This window comes from Tasmannia lanceolata, unplaced genomic scaffold (assembly GCF_043159265.1).
Source record: "Tasmannia lanceolata isolate RefF3 unplaced genomic scaffold, GAP_Taslan_0.1 ptg000008l, whole genome shotgun sequence".
Lineage (NCBI taxonomy): Eukaryota > Viridiplantae > Streptophyta > Magnoliopsida > Canellales > Winteraceae > Tasmannia > Tasmannia lanceolata.
Window position 1 is genome coordinate 35,000,306 of NW_027518685.1, and position 21,075 is coordinate 35,021,380.

The 21,075-nt window shown below is 38.2% G+C and overlaps 1 protein-coding gene across 3 annotated transcripts in view; it reads left to right on the forward strand.

Annotated features, from left to right (window-relative positions):
* Positions 1-12,933, forward strand: part of MDAR6 (monodehydroascorbate reductase 6) — a 91,817-nt gene extending 78,884 nt beyond the window's left edge. For all 3 annotated transcript variants that reach the window (XM_077389356.1, XM_077389355.1, XM_077389357.1), the window contains 6 exons: positions 10,934-11,005; positions 11,084-11,178; positions 11,542-11,630; positions 11,753-11,815; positions 11,908-11,948; positions 12,565-12,933. In XM_077389356.1, the coding sequence (XP_077245471.1) occupies positions 10,934-11,005; positions 11,084-11,178; positions 11,542-11,630; positions 11,753-11,815; positions 11,908-11,948; positions 12,565-12,678 (474 nt within the window). In that variant the 3' untranslated portion in view covers positions 12,679-12,933. The remainder of the gene's footprint in view (positions 1-10,933; positions 11,006-11,083; positions 11,179-11,541; positions 11,631-11,752; positions 11,816-11,907; positions 11,949-12,564) is intronic.
* Positions 12,934-21,075: the final 8,142 nt, after the last annotated feature.

The window sequence follows — 21,075 nt, forward strand, 5'->3', positions numbered from 1 at the left end:
CCTGGCATTTTCTCAAGATTTTCATGGACAAAGTCCTCGGAGCCAACAGTATATTAAGATTTAGATGCTAAAAAGTCAAGGGTTGATCGTTATGAAGAAACGATTATGAATACAACCCTCTCATCTAAAATGACCTAGATTAGCCAGTTATGAAGGAACTTAATGATGTTTAAGGTTTCTATTCAAATGACTTAAGGATTACATGCATTCTGGAAAGTTATGATATTCTGGAATTTTTCATGATATTTAGAATTAAAGTGAATTTTTAATGATTTTAACAAAATCAGACCATATTGATACTGTTACAAAGCAACATATAGCAAACATGCTCCAACTCAGTCCAAATTATCACTATAATATGGTCACAGTAATATCAAACCACAATAGAAATTTCACAAATTATCTCTGAAATTTACTATTTTAAATATATTTATTTATGTTCTGTCCGATTCAAAGATAAATCATAAAAAATATCAAAACATGCGTAACAAATCCGAAAAAAATCATAATATTATTTTTCTGGGCCAATTCATCTTACTACAAAATTTCAGCTTCCGAGGAGTTCATTTGATGGTATCTCTTTCATACATGTGAAAATAAGTAATTTTTATTAAAACATTCCAGTAAATATAATAAACTCAAAATCTTTTGGAAACTTTTGTATGATATTTAAATATTAAAAGACTACTAATAATAAAATTTCGTCCAATTTTGAATTGTTTTGATGCATGAACGAATTTTTATTCGTCAAAATTTCTTTTTCTAGGTATTTTTTGGACGAATTTTAGAGTCATCAAAATAAATGAATTGTAGTGGAACTTTCAGATTTCTAGTGTTCTTTTATCCCAATTGAAACTCAGAAAGTACAACTTTGCGAAAAATCCTTGGTTTTGAAACACTGCTTTGTAAATCGACTTAAAAACTACTTGAAACCCTAATCGGTTGATCGAATTTTAAAGCCATCAATATAAATAAATTCTATTGGAACTTTAAGATTTTTACTGTTTTTTAAATCCAATTGAAACTCAGAAAATATAACTTTGCGAAAAATCCTTAGATTTGAAACACTTGCTTTGTAAATCAATTCAAAGACTACTTAAAACCCTAATTGGTTAAACATCCAATTTTCCACATGTAACATGGTTCTTCATCCACCAAAATCAGTAATAAAGTAAATTGACCCTTCATAAATCATATTAGATCATGCAAGACAACCTCATGAAATTCTCTACAAAAACCCATGAAGAAAACAAAGAAAAGACATCTCTAACACTTTACTAGTTCTAGATTACTTAGAATCAGATACTAACCGTTGATCGCTTTCCTTGTCTCTAAGGTATGTAAATCCAAGATATACGCTTTGTCACACCTTGTATACACAAAAGAAAACCCCAAAGATCGCCCAATATAATCCGGTTTTGACGTTTGTTGAAGAAAAGACGAAGAAATCTAAGTGTGCTTTGAAGAAAAACAAGTAATAGAAGATGATCAAGAACACCACAATAGGGGAAGGAGTTTTCTAGAGGGGGAAGACAAGGTGGGATGTTTTTCCAAGAGAAGAAAAGCCTTGGGTGGGTTTGCTTTTGTAGGTGCAAGGCTAGGTTTGAGCGAATTTGGAAGTTTCCAATGTGAGCTCTCTCCTTTTGGCTTGTTTCCAATTTGTGCTTTGACTTTCTCATTCTTTGATTTTCATATTGAACTTATTTCTAAACCTTGTTTCTTGCAAGCTAAGCAATGCTAAATTACACAATGGAGATCCTTCAAGATCAATGTAGAAGCCTTCTCATATAGGAAACTGGCTTTTATGAATGATTTTCGTTCAAAGAGGGCTGCCCAACGTTTGAGCCCGTTTTTGACCTATTTAGAGGCTGATTCAGGAAAAGTTGTAAACTAGAAAGTTGTAGATCTATTTGAGACGTTTGAAACAAGTGTAATTGCAAATTTTTTGGACGAGAAGGTAAAAAGTTATGGCCATTTTACTAACTTGACCATACTAGCCCTTTCTAATTATAGCTCTTCCTTTCTTTATTATTTTTTTGAAACAAATATGATGTCACCAACCACCTCATCCCATGTTGAACGTTTTTGCATGTGGCCTCCCCATATGGGGCGCCCACTTATGTGGCCGACCCACATGGGCCTTATGACATGTGTTTTGGGTTTTTTTTCAATAAAAATTCAATAAAATCCTTTAAATTCAAATTTTTTAATAATGAACCCAACCCATATGACATTTATGGTGCACCCTCGACATATGGTTGAACCATTCCCTTTAGAAGAAGCAATTTTTCGGAACAAAATGCCCCTGTTTGATCATTATGCACCCAAAGGTGACTAAAATGACCTTAAATTGGATTGCCCCCAAAGGGGAAAGTTAAAAATAGAAAGTCTTCATGGTCAAACCTAAAAAATAGAAAGTTTTTAAGTTTGCTTCTTCTGGTGGGTGATATCAAACAGGATCAATTGGAATCCCCTGAAAATGCCCAAAATGCCCTCGACACACAAAATTTTCAAATCAAGCGAATCTCCTGAGAAATTCCAAATTTAGCAGGTTTTCCAAAATTCACGAAATGACTCGTGACTCCTCAGACACACTCTAGAGATCAAATGAAACACATTGGAAATGACCAAATTACCCCCGAGGTGCAAAAGTAGGCAAAAATGAGGGAAATCCTGAGAAACCCAAAAATAGATGTTTTTCTTACTTGGTTGGAAACTTGATTATTCATCTTCCGGAGGCCAATGGAACCCCCCTAGAGACTTTCAGGATTGGGAATCAATTTCAAAACTCCTAAAATGAGGTGAAATTCACCTTAAAATGCAAGAATACCTAATCTAATATGGAAGACCGACTCAAGACTCGATAAAACTACCGAATCTTTTTCTTTTTAAAGCGTAGCAAAATGGGGGTGTCTACAATTACATATAACTAAGATATCCTTGAATAATCATCCACAAATATAAGAAAATATTAATACCCAAATAAAGGAGTCCTACATGGACCCCAAACGTCAGAATGAACTAGCTCAAACGGACATAGGACACGACAAAATGAACGGGACTTGTAGGAAACACGATGCTGTTTTCCATACTGACAGGACTCACACTGGAACTGACTAATCGGACCAGACACAATTTAACAATACTGTAGACGATCAGCTGGAGGGTGACCAAGATGGCAGTGCCACATGAATGAATTAATCGAAGTACTCAGCTCAGTAGGTGCAGAACACCGTTAAGCATGGTTTAAATTTCAGTTTCGGTAACCGTTTTGGACCCCAACGAAAACCGAAATTTCGGACCAAAATTCCGAAATTTAGGCAGAAATTTTGTATCACTTTTTAAAATAAATAAATAATGGCATTTAAACTAAATTTCAAACTGAAATTACTGAATTTACCAAAATTTCGGTCCAAAATTTGGTAAATGGCGAAAAATGAAATTTAGGAAAATTTCGGTTTAAGTCCCCACCGAAATCCGGTCCGAAATTTCAGATTTCGGTCGAAATTTAAAACCATGCCGTTAAGGTAGTAAAGACTATCCAGTTCATGTCCTGAACCAATCCTCCTCCCAATCGTCAGATCCTGAAAAGAACAATAAGAAGGAAAGAACATCACTGAACAGTAAAGATGCAAGTAAGTTGACTGACAGAAAGAAGATTACAGGGAAAACTAGATACACATAAAACAGAAGAAAGAGGTAACTGAGAACTGACAGAAGAGTCTCCTGTACCAGAAATGGGGCACTTTGGCCCATTAGCCAAAGTAACCAAATGTAGAAGAAGAGTTAGGCTTAAAATTGCTAAGGAGGCTATTGTTACCAGTCATGTGATGTGAGGCTCCAGAGTCAATAAGCTATGAACTGGAATGACAGAGAGAGCAGGATGGGGTGCTACCTCTGTTAGAAGAGTGGTAGTTCCTTGTTACCCTTTTTCCTGTAGGCATCGAAGAGACATGTATTCACTGTGAGAGACCACTAGGGTGTCGGAAGAATCAGTAGAGATAGCAGTGGGAGTCTCTGTAGAAGTCCCTGGAATATGATGTGTAGCTCGAGTGGGTCGTAACTCTAGATGCAAATCAACCGAAATCAACAGTATGACCCTCCATATCACAATGGGAACAATAATGAGCTCCACGACGACCATTGGTATGGCCTCCCCCTGAATCACGGCGAAAACCATGACCAGAACCTCTGCAAGCACGATCGCGACCCCGAGTGCCTCTACTGTAACCGACTGAACGACAAGGGCAGACTGCTCACCAATCATATCGCCCTGAGTATCAACATGCAATGCTCGCTGAACCCGAGAGAAGACCTCGTCCATGTCTGGTAGAGTACCAAGGCCTAGGATCTGCTGACAAATAGGCAAAAAATCTCGACCAAGTCCATAAAAAAATCGAACAACACGTATCTCATTTTTCTGCTTTGCTAACTCAGCAAGATCGGTGGATGGAGGATGGTTGACATCTATCTGCTCATATAAGCTAACAAATCAGAATAGTACTCAGAAACAGATCTCTTGCCCCGCTTCACACTGAAGAAATCAGTATAAACATCACATATCCGAGTGAGATTGTTAGTCCCTGAATATAGAGTCTCTACATGTAACCAAACTGCACGAGAGGTATTCAGAAACAACATATGACTTGCAATCTTCGGATCCATACTATGACATTAGAGTGACTGAAGTTGGGCATCCTCCTGACTCCACTTGTCATAGGTGGAAACCTTAGGATTAGGGGGATCCGATGTAATAAAACTCAACTTGCCCTGCCTACGGAGATAGAGCTGAACAGATCGATTCCAGGCAGGATAGTTCGAACCATCAAGCCCGATGGACGTCATAGAAGTCTCAGGAAACGAACCAGATACTATAGAAGAGGTCGAAGGCATAGCCATATCAAATCACAAACTGAATCTCAATATCCTGAATCTGTGAGTTTATTACAATAGCACAAACAAATAACCACAACCACCAACAGTACTCAACTAAGAACCATCCACCCACAGAAACATCAACCAACCTGTGCACAACGAACAACAATTAGATAACCACAAAATAAGTCACAGCCGAATAATATGAAACCAACAGCAACTACGGATCACCATCCAACTACTATCAAACCACTGACAAAATAGGCACCAACAATTGCATCTAAAGATGTGATAACACTCTCCACCATTTTGTTCCGGGATAGAACGAATCACCAACACCTCAAGTCAACATTAATATCACGATAAAAACGAATCACCAACACCCGGAACCATCTATAAAGTGAAAATATCCACTAATAGTTGTTTAGAACAAGAATAAAAGTGAAGGGAAGTTTTAGGGACTGATTTGTATAAATAAAAGGATTAGGGTTACGATATGATGCCAAAATTGGAGGAAAGGGGGTGTGATCAATGGATGAGGGCTAGGGTTAGGGTGCGACAATGGAGAAAAGGCAAGGGAGGTGGTGCGATTGTGTTTAGGGTTGATGAGAATTAGGGTTTGGATTGTGCGGCTAGGGTATAGGAGTGCGATTAGGGTTTGGATGATGTAAAAATCATAAAGAAGTGGGTTTTTTTGGGTGTATATGTTGGGGTGTCCTGGTTATGCGCAGATATATTTTGTGTTTTGAGAATTGGATTTTGGTCACTTCTAGTGGTGGTGGTGAGGATTAGGGTTAGGGAGAAATGTAGAAATTGGGTTTGTAGGTTTAGGGTTAGGGTTAGGTACCTTTAATCTCGATGTTCAATCTTCTCGCTCTTATACCATGTTATACGCTACATTGAAGACGAAGATGAGAGCAGAGAAGGGAGTTTAGAGAGAAGTAAAATGAGAGAACGATACTGTCTCTCACGCACATCATATATTAATATATATGTGTGGATACATATGGAAAGACACAAATACCCCTAAACAGGGGTGTGCACGTGACTCTTATTCTTCTCCGAGTTGATATGCAATCATTTGGATGATCCCACTACGGGTTGACTATAGCTTACTCTCGATGGAAGTAACAAAGCCTTCTACCTTACATATATATTTTTGATTGAAAGGCTTGCTCTGTGGTTTTATTTTCTTTATTCATTATTATTATTTATTATTATTATTATTATTTTGGGGGTGGGAGTGGGGGCCTGGGGGGGAGTGGGGTGGGGGAGGTCGTCTCTTGATCCTGATGGCAAAAGTTTTATCTTATGAGGGTACGAGTGGCAATGCAATCGATGTTGAAGTCAAAGCGGCTTTGGTTTGCAATAAGTGGCTCAAAGGGATGGAGGTTGCTAGAAATGGTAATTCTCTCATCACCATTATGTGGCTCTAAATAGATTCCAAGCTTTCTTGGAGATTTGTGTCTTTCTTTAGAGAGATTGAGAGCATTCGTTCGAGCTTTCTAGATTGGTCCTCCCACATTCATCGCGAAGGAAACTTCAAAGCTGATAAATTAGCAAATTCCGGTGTCCAGTGTAATGACATGATGGTTTGGGATGGTGTGTCAGTTTTATAGTTTTTCAGTCACTGTTCAGCGGCTGCTTTTCACCTTCTTTTCTTTGTTTTTCCTATTTATCTTTCTCTTATTAATGAATTTCACTTGTTCCAAAAAAGTATGCAACTATGAACTTTGATCTTTCATTTATGAAATCTTTTTCTTCTATTTTCTTGTATCCTTGTCATAAGCAAGGTTTTAAATTTCTACCGAAACCGAAATGGCTAGAACCTGAAACGCTACATTTTTTCGGCTGAAATTGCTTCTTCTATTTTCTTGTATCCTTGTCAGAAGCAAGGTTTTAAATTTCGACCGAAACCGAAATGGCTAATACCCGTAACGTTACAGTTTTTCGGCTGAAATTTTGAAATTTTCCTTAATTTTGTCCAAATTTTTGCCTTGGATGCAGATGGTCCTTAGATGCCTTTTGCCTTCCTTCAAAACCCATTTCTCCTCCTTCCCCACAAAGCCCTCCAAAATCCTAAGACCTAAGTAAAAATAAATTTCAGGAAAGTTTTATTGTTGTCAGGTTCTCCTCAAAATTACCTATTTAAGCAAAACAACTTTGTTAAAGGGCTCTATAGCTTCATCGGGGTCGAAATACTTAGTTTCCAGCAACCAGGTCTCATCATATAAGCCGAAGAAATCCTAGAAAAATTGAATGTAAGAAAGCATATAGAAAAGGGAAATTAGAAAACGAAAATCATAAGCATGAATTTATAAAGGGCAAAGATGTCGGTGGAAGGAGAGAGGGAGAACATGAGTTTTATCGAGACTGTTTGGGCGGAGACCAAGGCAGAGAGAGAGAGAGAGAGAGAGAGAGAGAGAGAGAGAGAGGTGTTCTGCTTAGAAATGTCGGGTTAGGGAGAGAAAGGTAGGTTGAGTTTCAAGATTGTGAAGAACCGCTAACCACGTTGGGATCACGTTGGGATTTGCCGGTGGATCAATGGCAACGACGATCGGCAGCGATGGAGTTGACAACTAGGGTTTGAGGGAGGGAGCTATGGAAACTTGTGCTTTGAAACATGTGGGAAGAGGAGATAAGGAGAGAGAAGAAATATGGGAGGAGGAACAGAGCAGATAGGGACATGCCCAAAAATATTATTTTTTTAATTAATTAATATTTTCCCGAAATTTCGGCCAAAATTACCGAAATTTCAGCCGAAATGTCAGTAATTTCGATGAGGGCCGAAATGCATAGCGAAACCGAAATTTAAAACCATGGTCATGAGATAAGAGTTTGCGAGTGTCAAACTTCCACCATCGTTGATAGAAACATGGTTGTGAAACATGTTTGGTATATTTGATTAACTGTGGGAATTACTAATTAATTCACTGCTTTTCAGTCAGCACACTTTGGAAAGTCGTGGCGTGACATGATCAGTAGGAGATCCATTTGTGGAATTGAGCAGTATTCCTTCCATGAAAGAATCTTACTGATCCAATCCACTAAAGGAAGTTTGCTTGCAACTATCTATAGTCTGAGTATGGAATCGTTTGTGAGGACATCTAAGGAAAAACATGGCTTAAAGTTTTAGCTGGAACATTACTAATACACATAAAAGATGTGATTTAATGCCCTTTTGAGTAATATCAGTGCAATAAGTTTTGATCATCGCTAGGGGGCTGAACTTATGAGAATGGGGCTGAAGCTGAACTTAATGAGAATTGTAAATATCCCAATAAATGAGCCCAAAATAGATTCACATAATGGGTACTGATATATTCCACTCATTTTTTCTTTCTTCTCCGACTTAAAGGTCCTTTAATATTCCTGAGGGAGGGAATTTTCTTAAGTCTTTATAGTTTTGGTTTGATTAGAAGAAGATTAACCACTTGATTTTTTTCCAGAATTATCTTGATCACAAGTCGACGTAATATTAACCCAAAGATGCCATTCTTAAAACACACACACACACACACACAAAGGCAAACCCCTTGATCAGAGAGAGATAGAGAAAGTGAGTTTTCGATGGTGACTACGGAGGCAGTGATTATTGACGACCATGGAGATGGCCGGGTGAACACAATTTCCATGAGAGTGAGGAAGTAAGGAGTTTTTCTTTAGTCTGTATAGTATTTCCAAACTTGTAATCGATGGTTCCTATGGGGAATTTTTCTGGTTCTGATTAGGAGAGGTCTGATGACTTGAAACTATTTCATAATTATCTTCATCCTCTATCAAATATTTTAGAATCTACAGTAAAAAAAATAAAAGACATGCCCTTAAGGGAAGAGAGGGGGAACGAGACCCACCCTGTTGGGGAGGGAGGGAGGGAGAGTCATTTTCTCGACTTTTTTCTTTTCCCTTTTCTTCTTTTCAAACAAGGAGATGCTATGAGTCCGGAGGTCATGGACAAACCCATAATCTAGCAGAGATGAAGGGGGTCGGCGGAGATCCATAAGTAGGCTCAAAGACAACCAAAATATCATGGTAACATGAATAGCAGGCACAATAGAGCTCCATTCAACATAAAAATTGGCAGGCAGAATGATTGTGATTCATGGAGAATTTAGTAATTTTTATTTATTTATGCGGCAAAATTTGGCTCGGTTTTGGTGGGCCCTCTGCAATGAAAATGTGAATAGTATTTGTAAGGCATCAACATGTAATGCACTATTATTTTGGTTTTCCCTAAAATAGAAATTAAGCTTTATTTAGAGTGATTTAATGGATGAAATGATCATATACCAATGACTAGGATTAAAGGAAAATGATATATTCGCCCATATTTTTACTTGGGACAGCCCCCTCTAGTGTAAAAGAGTAAGTCATAGATACACTAAAGGGAGCTGTCTAGAGTAAAAAAGCGGGGCATATATCACTTCCCGGATTAAATTAAAGTTTTAAGGTGTTCGAGCCGAGTTACGTTAGTGCACAAGAGTACTTTGCGCGAAAATCATCGCTTTTTTTAGTTTTTAGAGGTTCTATAGACCGATGCCTGCTGCCATGGCTCTCTCTCTCTCTATGTGTGTGTGTGTGTGTGTGAAGCTAGTTGCAAGTTTTCCCTTTTGGATTTTGGGTTTTTACCTTACTTTGACCATGTTTTGGACCAATCTATTCTCGTTTGTTCTCTCTAGCATTGTTTGTGAAGATCTATTGGATTGTGTGTTTGATTGCTCAATTCTCTAGCAAGTTTTCTACTTTTGGGGGATTCCTAATCGATTTACTTATGTCAGAAAATGGTAAAATTCACACGATAAACCGTTGCAAGAGGGGAATGTGGCCCTCTTCTCATTTTACTATAAGAGGCAGTTTCACCTACATCACGACTAAGTGCGTCGCCCAGAAATTAACCTTTCATTCGGTTGTGAAGGGCTGAGATTAATCCCATTCAAAGGAATGTTTTTTAATCTCAGCCCTTCTCATCAGAGTGAAAGGATGATTTCTGAGCAACGCACTTATTCGGGACGGACATGAAACAACCTCTTACTATATAGGTATTTACACAGTATTGCAATATTAGCCTTCAAGCATCTCAACAAGGACTAGTAGTACATTTGTGTTAGGAGATATAACATTATAGTGCATGTATTTATTTACACACTATTGCAATATTAGTCTTCAAGCATTTCTACATGAACTATTAGTACATCTGCGTTAGGAGATATACCATTATACTGCATGTATTTCAATATATCATGTAAATCCTAGACGGTACTATGTTTTCGGAATCTATTATTGAAATGGAATGAGTTCTTCCGTGCATGCCTCTGTTAATGCCTTATAGTGTTTTGAGTGTCGAGGATCAAAATCTTGTGGCAAAATATGAAATAGTAACAGCCAACATGTAATGTTGTGTCAAATTATGAAATAGTAACAACCATCATTAATAGTTTCTCTCTGAATGTCACGATCCAAAGGTTTAATTACATCATGTCTCACAACCCCTTCTATTTGCACATTATAGCAATATTACTCTTCATTCTTTTTGAGGACTCTGCCATGTATGAGCTAGGAAATTTAACACTATTGCATGTCTACCTTGTATAAATCTTAGGTTTAAGATTACTGGTTCCTGAACTGGATTGAAGCATGTTAAAGTATTAAAGATTACATGACACTGTCTCCAACGGCTTATGCTTTTGGAATAATTGGTTGTTTTCACATGGTATCAGAACAAATGCCTGGGTTCAAACCTCCTGGATATTAAAAATCCACATGTAATGGCCAACCTAAAAAGAGGGGCCACATGTGCCACGTGTAGGCCAACCCTAAAAAAGAGGGGGCCACACGTTGGGTGGGGGGGGGTTGTTGTTAAATTGTAAAAGATTAAATATAGCCCTATCCAACGGCTTACGCTTTTGGAATAATTGGTTGTTTTCAGTTTTTCTGTGCACAATGTCTAATTGATGCTTAGATGTTCTTTGGATGTAAGTATTAGAATGTTGTGGCATAATAAGAAATAGTAACGCACAACTTGTAAAGTTCAACCTGAACCCACAGAGTGTTTTTCCAGGTGGATAGCCTGTTTCGAACAAGTCTGCCTGGTATTTTTGCTATTGGAGACGTAGCAGCATTTCCACTAAAGGTACACAAGTTTTTGGAATTTCCTCTGTTGTTCTAGGTAAAAATTAACTTGGAAATTCATATAGTTTTTACTAAACAGATTTATGACCGGATTGCAAGAGTTGAACATGTAGATCATGCTCGTAAATCGGCCCAACATTGTGCTAGAGCACTTCTAACCGCACAAACTCACCCGTAAGTTGGATCTGTCTTCATAAAAATCTACATGCTCAACACGTGCTATAACCATGGTTTTAAATTTCAGACGAAATACTGAAATTTCGTATTTCGGTTGGGACCGAAACCAAAATCCCCTGAACCAGAAATTTCAGATTTTTCCCAAATTTCGGAAATTGAACTTTTTTTTCCCAAAGATATAGTATTTCTCCGAAATTTCTATAATTTTGCTCGAAATTTCAAATAATATATTAATTCTTTTTTTTTACTGGATTTCGGCTGAATTTTTGGTTTCGGCCTTGAAATCGAAATTTAAATCCATGGCTATAACTATCAGTTCTTGCAAAAGTTTCCACTGATGACAATTCGCACAACATCCAGATATGACTACCTGCCATACTTCTACTCGAGAGTTTTTGAGTATGAAGGGAGTCCACGGAAAGTCTGGTGGCAATTTTATGGGGACAATGGTAAGAATCTCTAACACTTCCATAGCTGTTTTACCTCACTGAAGTTGTGTTTTACAGTTTTACTATATTCGTGCATCCTTTCATTTCAGAAGTAGTAATTTTTCTTTTTTCCGTTTGAGCAGTTGGTGATACAGTTGAAATTGGAAATTTCAACCCTAAGATTGCTACTTTCTGGATTGACTCTGGTATGTAATCATGCTGATGGAACGTTTCTTTTTCCATTTTCAGTTGTTTTCAGTGAATGAGGTGAAATGTTTATTGTTTTGATGTGCTTCAGGTAGACTAAAAGGTGTTTTCCTTGAAAGTGGTAGTCCTGAGGTATCATCAGAATTCCTTTTTAATCTTTGACAAGCCTGACTTCATTATCATGTTGAGAGTTGGCTTCCTTGCTTTAGTAACATAAAATCCAATACTGGAGAATTAGTCTTCTGGATGTAGAATGGTTTTTTTAATAGAAAATAACTGTTTGACAGACAAATCATCGTACTACATGTAACTCTGAAGAAAATGCATTAAAATGCTATCACTAATACCCATTTTTAAAGACAATAAAGGTTTATTTATATGAAGGTATTGTGAATACGAGTTATATTACAGTTGAATAAATATGTGTTCGAAACTACCAGAAAACTGTAGAAAAATTGGAACAAGTGTCATATTATCTGTTTTGGGAAGCTATCCCTTAGACGTGTGCCCCAAGTATCATTATATTCTTGAGTGGTCCAATGTAATAATATTTTCTGTTATCATTAAAAAAAAATGTACTAATATTTTCTAGATAAATTCTTCATTTTGAAAATGTCTGTTGTTCACCCTTTAATGTTTGATTATGCTTTGTTGAGTAGCACGGCTGCATAATTTCATTTCAGTTCAAGCTCTTTGCTTTTCACATTTGAGAATTAAGCCACTGACAATGTTTCATTAACCTTTGCAGGAGTTTGAAGTCCTACCCAAGTTAGCAAGAAGTCAGCCAATTGTTGATAAAACCAAGCTTCAAAGTGCATCATCCGTAGAGTCTGCTCTAGAAATTGCTAGAAACTCCCTCTAGGTGGAAGCCATCGTCTGGTTTATTATCTTTTACGTGAATTTTGAATTGCAAAAACCTTAGAAATCATTTTTTTTTCTTTCTGAATTACGTTTCTTTGTTGTCTTTCAAATTTTCTAGCTTGAAAATTACCATCTCCATGGAGGGATTCCGATTCCCTAAAATTTTATGTACTAACAGTTCTGAATCCTTATCTCAATAATGTACAGATATTTATTAATACATTGTGCCCTTTTATCCATGGGCTCTTCTCTAAAACATGTTAAAATGTTCATTTCTGTTTTGGATCTAGTTGTTTGTTGTTTCTCATTGATGTGTGGATTTCGTGAGCTATTATACTATAATTCCCCTACATATAATAGTCGTGGTAAGAGGATGGCGGACCAACGAAGTAGGAATCTTACCCTGCATTGGGAAATCATGATTCCCCAGAACCTGATTCCGAATCAGGAATCTCGGCGCTTCCCCAAAACCAACAATGGGAATCGCGCTGCCCCAAAATTGGAAATGGGCTTTCCCAAAATGGGAACGCTCTTCCCCGTCACTTCTCGTTTTAATTTTATGAGAATCACAAAAATAGGAAACATGCTTCCCCATTGCGCTTCCCCGGCGCTTCCCCTGGCCCCTCTCGCTTCCAGCTTCCCACCTCCCCACCATTCTGGGAACCTTCCAGCTTCCCACCTCCCCACCATTCTGGGAACCTTCGCTTCCCGCTTTCGCTTCCTGCTCTGGTAACCTTGTGGCAGACATTAGACATTATGCAAAAGGGAGATGTTTGATCCATTTCCATTGCATCAATTTTTTTAGGGACTCTTCCCTGAATGGGTGAAAACAAACCGAGGTTCATCAAAATTCAAGATCTAATAAGCCAAAAAATTTAAATGAATCTTTAGTAGTTGTTGTTCTTGTTTCTTTAGCACCTTCAGTGGTTCCTATACCTATACCTGTCACGTTTCTTGGATTATTTACAAGCGGGATTAAAGCTCTTTTACTTGGTGTATTGCTTCTATGAATATTGCTTTTGCACTAGAATATGAAGAATCGGGGCAATTTATAGTTGGAAACATAAAAGAGCTACTAGTGTAGAAATAAAGGACTTCAGAATTGGGTGTGCGTCATATATTACGGGAAAATATGGATATTAATGTATAACATTAGTAAATTACTAGCTGTTTGTATGCATAATTTATTGGGTTTACTAGGTATTTTGATCGGTTTTGGGGTCCCACATCATCCACCAGTGATGTTTGGTAGCATTGTTTGATTCAAACTACTAAGAGACTAGTTGCCTGGTCTACCCATGTGGCATGACTTGTCCCTCACCAAACAACTTTAAAAAAATGTTTTTTGCTAGTAGTGTTGGGATTTTGCAGTTCTCTCTCTCTCTCTCTCTCTCTCAACTCAACTCAACTCAACTAAAAGCCTTTGTCCCAAACTAGTTGGTGTCGGCCCCTCTCTCTCTCTCTCTCTCTCTCTCTCTCTCTCTCTCTCTATATATATATATATATATATATATATATATATATATATATATATTGGTAATGACACCCCTGCGGTCCCTTTTTTTGGTAATGACACTTCACCTGAAAACTACTTTAGTTGACAACCAAACACTACTTGCCACTACTCTACGAGGAGACTACTTCACTGCTATACACCTGGTGACTACTTCCGCTCTATTTCTCCATTATTATCTAAGGCAACTACGTGCAACCAAAAGGAGCCTTAATTTATTTGACAAGCAAACACTAACCACTACTTTATGAGGAGACTACTTCACTGCTTGCTATTACACCTATTGACTACTTCAAATCTAATTCACCACTATTATCTAAGGTAACTGCATGCTGAAAATATACTATGAAACCTAAGAGGGGGTGGGGGTGAATTAGGGTTTTTTTTAAAAAAATTAAAAATAAAAACTTAGTTACTTTGAAACTCTTGTTTTAAATAATTTTTCTTTTAACGCTATCTAACAAGTGCTTGTAAGAGATAGAGGTTAAGATATTACCAATGAAGTCACAAGATGATAGAGAGATGGCACACTACAAGAACACCAAGATTTATAGTGGTTCGGTCTACTCAAGAGACTTACTCTACTCTTCTTGAGGTCGCACTCAAGGATATCCACTATCCGAAGGCCACACAACACCCGGCTTCAAGGCTCCTTACAAGTACCGAGTCTTTAAACTCAACATGGGTAGCAACCCTTCTCTTACTGAAAGAAAAATAAATGCTCTCAAGCCTCTTTAATAGGCATATACAAATGTAATGGCACAATAATCACTCTTGCTTCACCCAAAATGTAAACACTAAAGATTCTCTCTTGGAAGATTAAATGTAATGGCACTAGAGATAATTAAATGAAGGTAAGTCTCACATTCAATGAAAAATAAGGTTGGTGAGAATTCAAAGTTTTGCAAGAAGGTGGGTAGGGTTTTTAGAATGCAAGAGATGTGCATTAGGGTTTCCAAAAGATGTTTTTATACCAAAAGACATAAAACCCTAATTTTTTGCTCTCACGCGTTGCGGACGAAGTCCCTGACTTCCGCCAAAAGTAGCCGTTTTAAATTCCAGATGCGCGCCAAAGTCCGTGAAATACTCAAGAGGGGAGGTGAATTGATTTTAACACTAAATTAGCCCTTTTGAAAATTACCTATGAACCCTAATTGGAATTTTTCTTCACTTAATTAAATATTTGGTTAGTGCAAATATAATTGAAAGCAAAATGAAATGCCAAACCAAAAACAATAATGAAAGTATAAGACAAGAAAGAACACACCGATGTATAGTGGTTCGGGCAAAGCCCTACTCCACTCTACTTAAGATCGTCCTTAAGGATTTCCACTATTGGAGACCTCCACGATGCCCGGCTCCGAGGCGGTTACACTTCCAAGGGATATTAAATGAGGATGCCCTTACACCTTTACAAAGACTCTCCTTCTCCGCCGAGTTCTAAGCGGTTGCTCTCTAGGGAATTAAAAAAGGAATGCCCTAGCCACCTATACAGAAGTGAAGATTGAATAGCTTGGCTTCTTCTTGAAAGCTTGATGCTCTTTGTAGATCCTTGATTGCTCTTCAATGATGGTAGTTGCAAGTGAAAGCTCTAAGTATCCCAACTCAAGAAATTTGCAAGTGCAAGGCAAGTTTGGGAAGAAAACAAAATATCAAGCACAAATAGATTGCAAGTTTTCTTTGATGCTCAAGTATGTTTTCAAAATGATCAAGAGAGGGGAAAAAATCCTCTAGATGTTGTATTTATAATCCCTCAAGAGAATATGATCGTTTGGGGGTGAAAATATCAAATTTCACAAATTAATTCAAATCCCAACGGCTATATTCTTACCTGTCGCGAGGTTCTCGGAGTTCCGAGAACCATTCTCGGAGTTCCGAGAAATATTCTCGGAGTTCCGAGAGAACGGCCAGAAGAACAAAATATTCTACTGGACCATTTCTCGAAGTTCCGAGAAAATGGCCAGAAGCTACTGGACCATTTCTCGGAGTTCCGAGCTCGGAGCTCCGAGAAAAATCTCGGAGTTCCGAGAAGCCTAAAAATCTGTATATTTTGAGATTTTATTTCTTGTTTGATTTTTGGCTTTTGGAACTCAACTCCTATGATAATTATGGAATGTTTATGGGGGTCCCAACATGTTGGTCCACACATAATCATTCACTAAACCTTTAAAGTTCTTTAAGTGTTATTTGAAAAACATTTTGAAAATACTTTGCCTTGACTTGAAAATCTAAAGAGAATGGATGTACAATGATACCTATGCAACCTTCAATTCCTCTTTAGCTTTGGTCTTCAATTGATCTTCCATCTTTGTATGCTTGCTTGAGTGATGATTGTGAGCTCCACTTAGCTCCTTTGACTCTTGTTGGGTACATCTTCAAGCATGACCATGTTGTGTGTTGGTTTCTTCAATGATCAATCCTATCTTAAACACAACACTTCAAAGCAAATTGATTAGTATTAAAAAACACAATCAATTATGTTTAGAATCATCAAAACAAGATTGGAGGGTAGACCCTTGGGCTTACAGTCCGTCTACGGATGTTCGCCGTATACCGGACGACCGAGATTCTTTCAGTTATTTTTTGTCAAAAATTCCATGTTCAGACGGACATCCGTTAGTTTCTCGGACGACCGCATTCTTCTCGGTTATTTCATTTGAAAATCAAATGTTCAGACGGACGTCTGCAAATGTCCTGGACGTCCATATTTTCCTCGGTTATATTTTTGAGGTGCAGACGGACTTCCGCACATATCCCGGGCGACCGTAATTCCTCTGAACACTTAAATACACATTTCTTCGAGGAAATTCACTACGGACTTAAGTCTACTATGGGGAGTGTGATTCCTATAAATGTCTAAGTCCATTTTAACCTTCCTAAGTGCCATAATCACAATCAACCAAGAGAAATCATACAAACTAAGCTTCATGAATAGCAGTGTATCTTTTTGGGCTTCTTGAGTCTTCAATCTTCCTCTTCTTGACTTCATTTGACTTTCAAGATGTGTGCGATGCAATTCCATAGGTCACTTGTACGTCCCCGATGTCTTACTTGCCTTCGGTGTATCATGCCTATTCATCTCATATGCAAACAACTTGACATACTCAATTAATATGGGTTTGTTTACAATCAAAACATTGGTGCTCGATAGCCTTCCGGCTTACAATCTCCCCCTTTTTTATTGATGGCAAGACCCAGATTGATTGCGAAGTAGGAGCTAGAGCAATGACATATAATGCATGCTCCCCCTCAACAGAAGCTCTCCCTTAATATTAGCAACAGTTAGTATGGGAGACTTCTATTCCAAATTAGTTGATTTCAATAGATGTCAAATACAAGCAATCAACTAGCCAACTAGGAATCTTCTCCCCCTTTAACATAAGCAAAAAGGGAACAAATATAACACTCATGGCATTGAGAGAAGCAACAAGTTTATGATTACAAGTGAGGATATCCAAGTAAAGATCCAAAGGATATTCAAGTACGCCAAAGCACGTAAAAGAGTGCATACCATCCATCAAGTTCAAACATGAACATATCGACTATATAGTGTTCATACCATGCTACTGGCATCACATCGATATCTAAATCATCCAAGACATACCATAACACAATAAAAGTATGTCTAGACTATGGCATTAAACAACCAAGCCATAGTAACCAAAATAAGGAGCTAGAAAGCCCCAAAGCAAGTATCAAGTGCGGTGCTGAAAAAGAGTAGTCTAGAAACCTGAATAATACATGCCAGAGTAGATAAAAGTATAAAACTAAAGTGCAGGCATATAAAAAAGATGCAATAGGACTTGAAGTCCTAGTCTTCTGGTGGCGGTGGTGGTGTGGCACCAAAGCGTTCCTGGAACACAGTGAAATCCTCATGAATGTGCGACACATCAATCGACAGATCCGCGAGAGAGCCGGAAAGGGTAGCCATGGATCCATAAAGAGTATCATAATGTGCCTTCTTCTCCAGTCGAAATTGCTCCACAGAGTGTTGGAGCCTATCAAAGTGATGAGCGAAAGAACCCTGGAGACCACGGTAGAGGATATCAAAATCGCGTGCAGTACCTGTGAAGGTAGGAGGAGCGGGACCACCAGTGTATGAGAATGAAGGTGGAGGAACTGGATCAGCAGTAGGAGCATCCTCAGCTGCCTCATCGGCACTGTCCTCAGGGACATCGGTGTCAACATGTGCAGGGGGGTTTTCTATGAATTGAGGAATGCGTATTCGACGAAGAGTAGTCTGATCAATGTCCACAGTGGTAGGAGATTACTTCACATTTTCAAGAGGGATGTCAAGAAATTGAAATAGACGGTTTAGAAGAAGACCATAGGGCAGATGAGTGTGAGATTTGGTAGGAATCTTTGTCATATGTCAGAAAATGACATAGGCGAGACTGACGGGGGTGTTAGTAAGTAGAGCAAACGTAAGAAATGCCTCGAGAGGGCGTACCTCATCTTTACACCCAGCCCGAGGGGTGATATTACTGTAAATGATCAAATTATAGATACGGGCAGTCTCAGAAAGGTCGTGGGTCTTGACTGGAGGGGATGGATCATAGGCATTGCAAATGCCAGAATACACGGTGAGAGATGGAATACCGGTAGAATCAATGTCGTCATTTGGCCAAAAATAAACTTGAGCGTCATCATTTGAAAGTTCAAAAACATTGGCAAACTCGTCAAGTGTAAATGTAACATTTTTGTGACAAACTTTGGTAGGGAGGGTATTGTTTTCAAGAGAGACACGAAGATTTGTATAAAATTCATGAACTAGAGAGGGGTATGCGCACCAAGGACCTTCGTAGGTGAGAATACCTTCCCATCCAAGGGTAGTGAAGTCAGTGACAAGAGGAAATCGCTCGTAGGGTTCCGTGTCGACTTGGCGCATGCTAAGAATCTTCCGCTTGGGGATTTGTTGAATCATGAGTTCGGAGTACGTTTGAGGAGGCCGCGAAGGAGGAGATGGAGATCGATCTTGATCACGAGCATGCTTCCCTTTGTTTCTTCCTCGAGAAGAACCCTCGCCTTGAACGGTGCGAGATTTAGGCATCGTGAGACGAATATAGAACAAAGAGAATGAAAAAACTTGAAGAAAAGTCAGAGAAATGCACGCCAGAGGAATGCTTGCCGGAGGAAGGCTCGCCGGAGGAAGCAATCGCCGGATGAAGTGAAAATGGGAGAGAAGAAGAGAAAAGAGTAAAAGTGAAAGTGAAATATGAAAATGGGTTAAACCGCTGAACGCACCTTGTCCCGGACGTCCGGGAGACGACGTTCGTCCATCCGCCCAGAAAACACAAATTTAATGATCTCAACCGTTTTGGTTCAATTTTGGGCCAATAATTGCACTTTTTGAATAGCCCAAAGCATCTAGTGGTGTGTGAAATGAGTAATTCATAGAAATAAGCATCTATGCACACAATGACCACACATAATAGCCAAGGATACTTGCCACCCACACATATTTTAATGATGACTATTAAATTCCAACACTTGAGACATACTCCAAATGTTCAAACCACTACGGATATCACAAAAGCGATCTTCATTCAGGGGTTTTGTGAAGATATCCACTAGTTGATCATTTGTGTGATTATATTCAATTGATATGTCTCCTTTTTTAGAGTGACTCTCAGAAAATGATGTCTAATCTCAATGTGCGTAGTTCTTGAATGTTGAATTGGACTTTTTGTGAGATTAATAGCACTAGTGTTATCACAATGAATAGGTACACATTTGATGTTCAAACCATAATCCAATAATGTGTTTTTCATCCAAAGAACTTGTGCATAACAAGCTCCAGCCGCAATATACTCGGCCTCAGTAGTAGATAGAGCAACAGAGTTTTGTTTCTTGCTAAACTAGGAGACTAGTGATCTCCCAAGAAACTGACATGTTCCACTTGTGCTTTTCCTATCTACTCGGCAACCGGCAAAGTCGACATCGGAGTAGCCCTCTAGGTCAAATGAATCAGAATTTCCATACCATATACCAAATGAGGGAGTTCCTCTCAAAGACTTGAAAATTCTTTTGACTGCAAACAAATGGGACTCTCTTGGGTCCGATTGAAATCATGCACACAAGCAAACACTAAACATGATGTCAGGTCTACTAGCAGTCAAATACAAGAGGCTACCAATCATACCTCTATATTTATTTTGGTCAACCATAGAACTACTATCTTCCTTAGATAGTTTTGAAGATGTGCATGGGTTTCATAGGAGATGTATTCATGCCAAATCTTTTCAAAAGTTCATACGTATATTTTTCTTTGTTAATGAAAATACCATTGTTCAAGTATTTGAAGACCAAGAAAGAATTTAAGCTCACCCATCATACTCATTTCAAATTCATTTTTCATGCATTGGGAAAACACATCACACATCCTTTCATTTGTTGCACCAAAGATAGTATCATCAACATAAATTTGCACAATTAACATATCATCATTCTTTCTTTCGACGAAAAGTGTTTTATCAACTTTTCCAGTTTCAAAACCTTTGTTTAACAAAAAAGATGTTAATATTTTATACCAAGCTCTAGGAGCTTGCTTTAAACCATATAATGCTTTATCCAATTTGTAAACATGATTAGGATATTTAAAATTTTCAAAGTCAGGGGGTTGTTCAACATACACTTTTTCCATTATATAACCATTCAAAAATGCACTTTTAACATCCATTTGATAAAGTTTAAATCCCTTATGACATGCAAAGGCAAGGAGCATTCTTTTAGCTTCTAGTCTAGCAACCGGGGCAAAGGTTTTATCATAATCGATGCACTCTTCTTGGTTGTATCCTTAAGCAACAAGTCTTGCTTTGTTTCTTGAGATATTTCCATGTTCATCAAGTTTATTTCTAGACACCCATCTAATGCCGATGACGGATT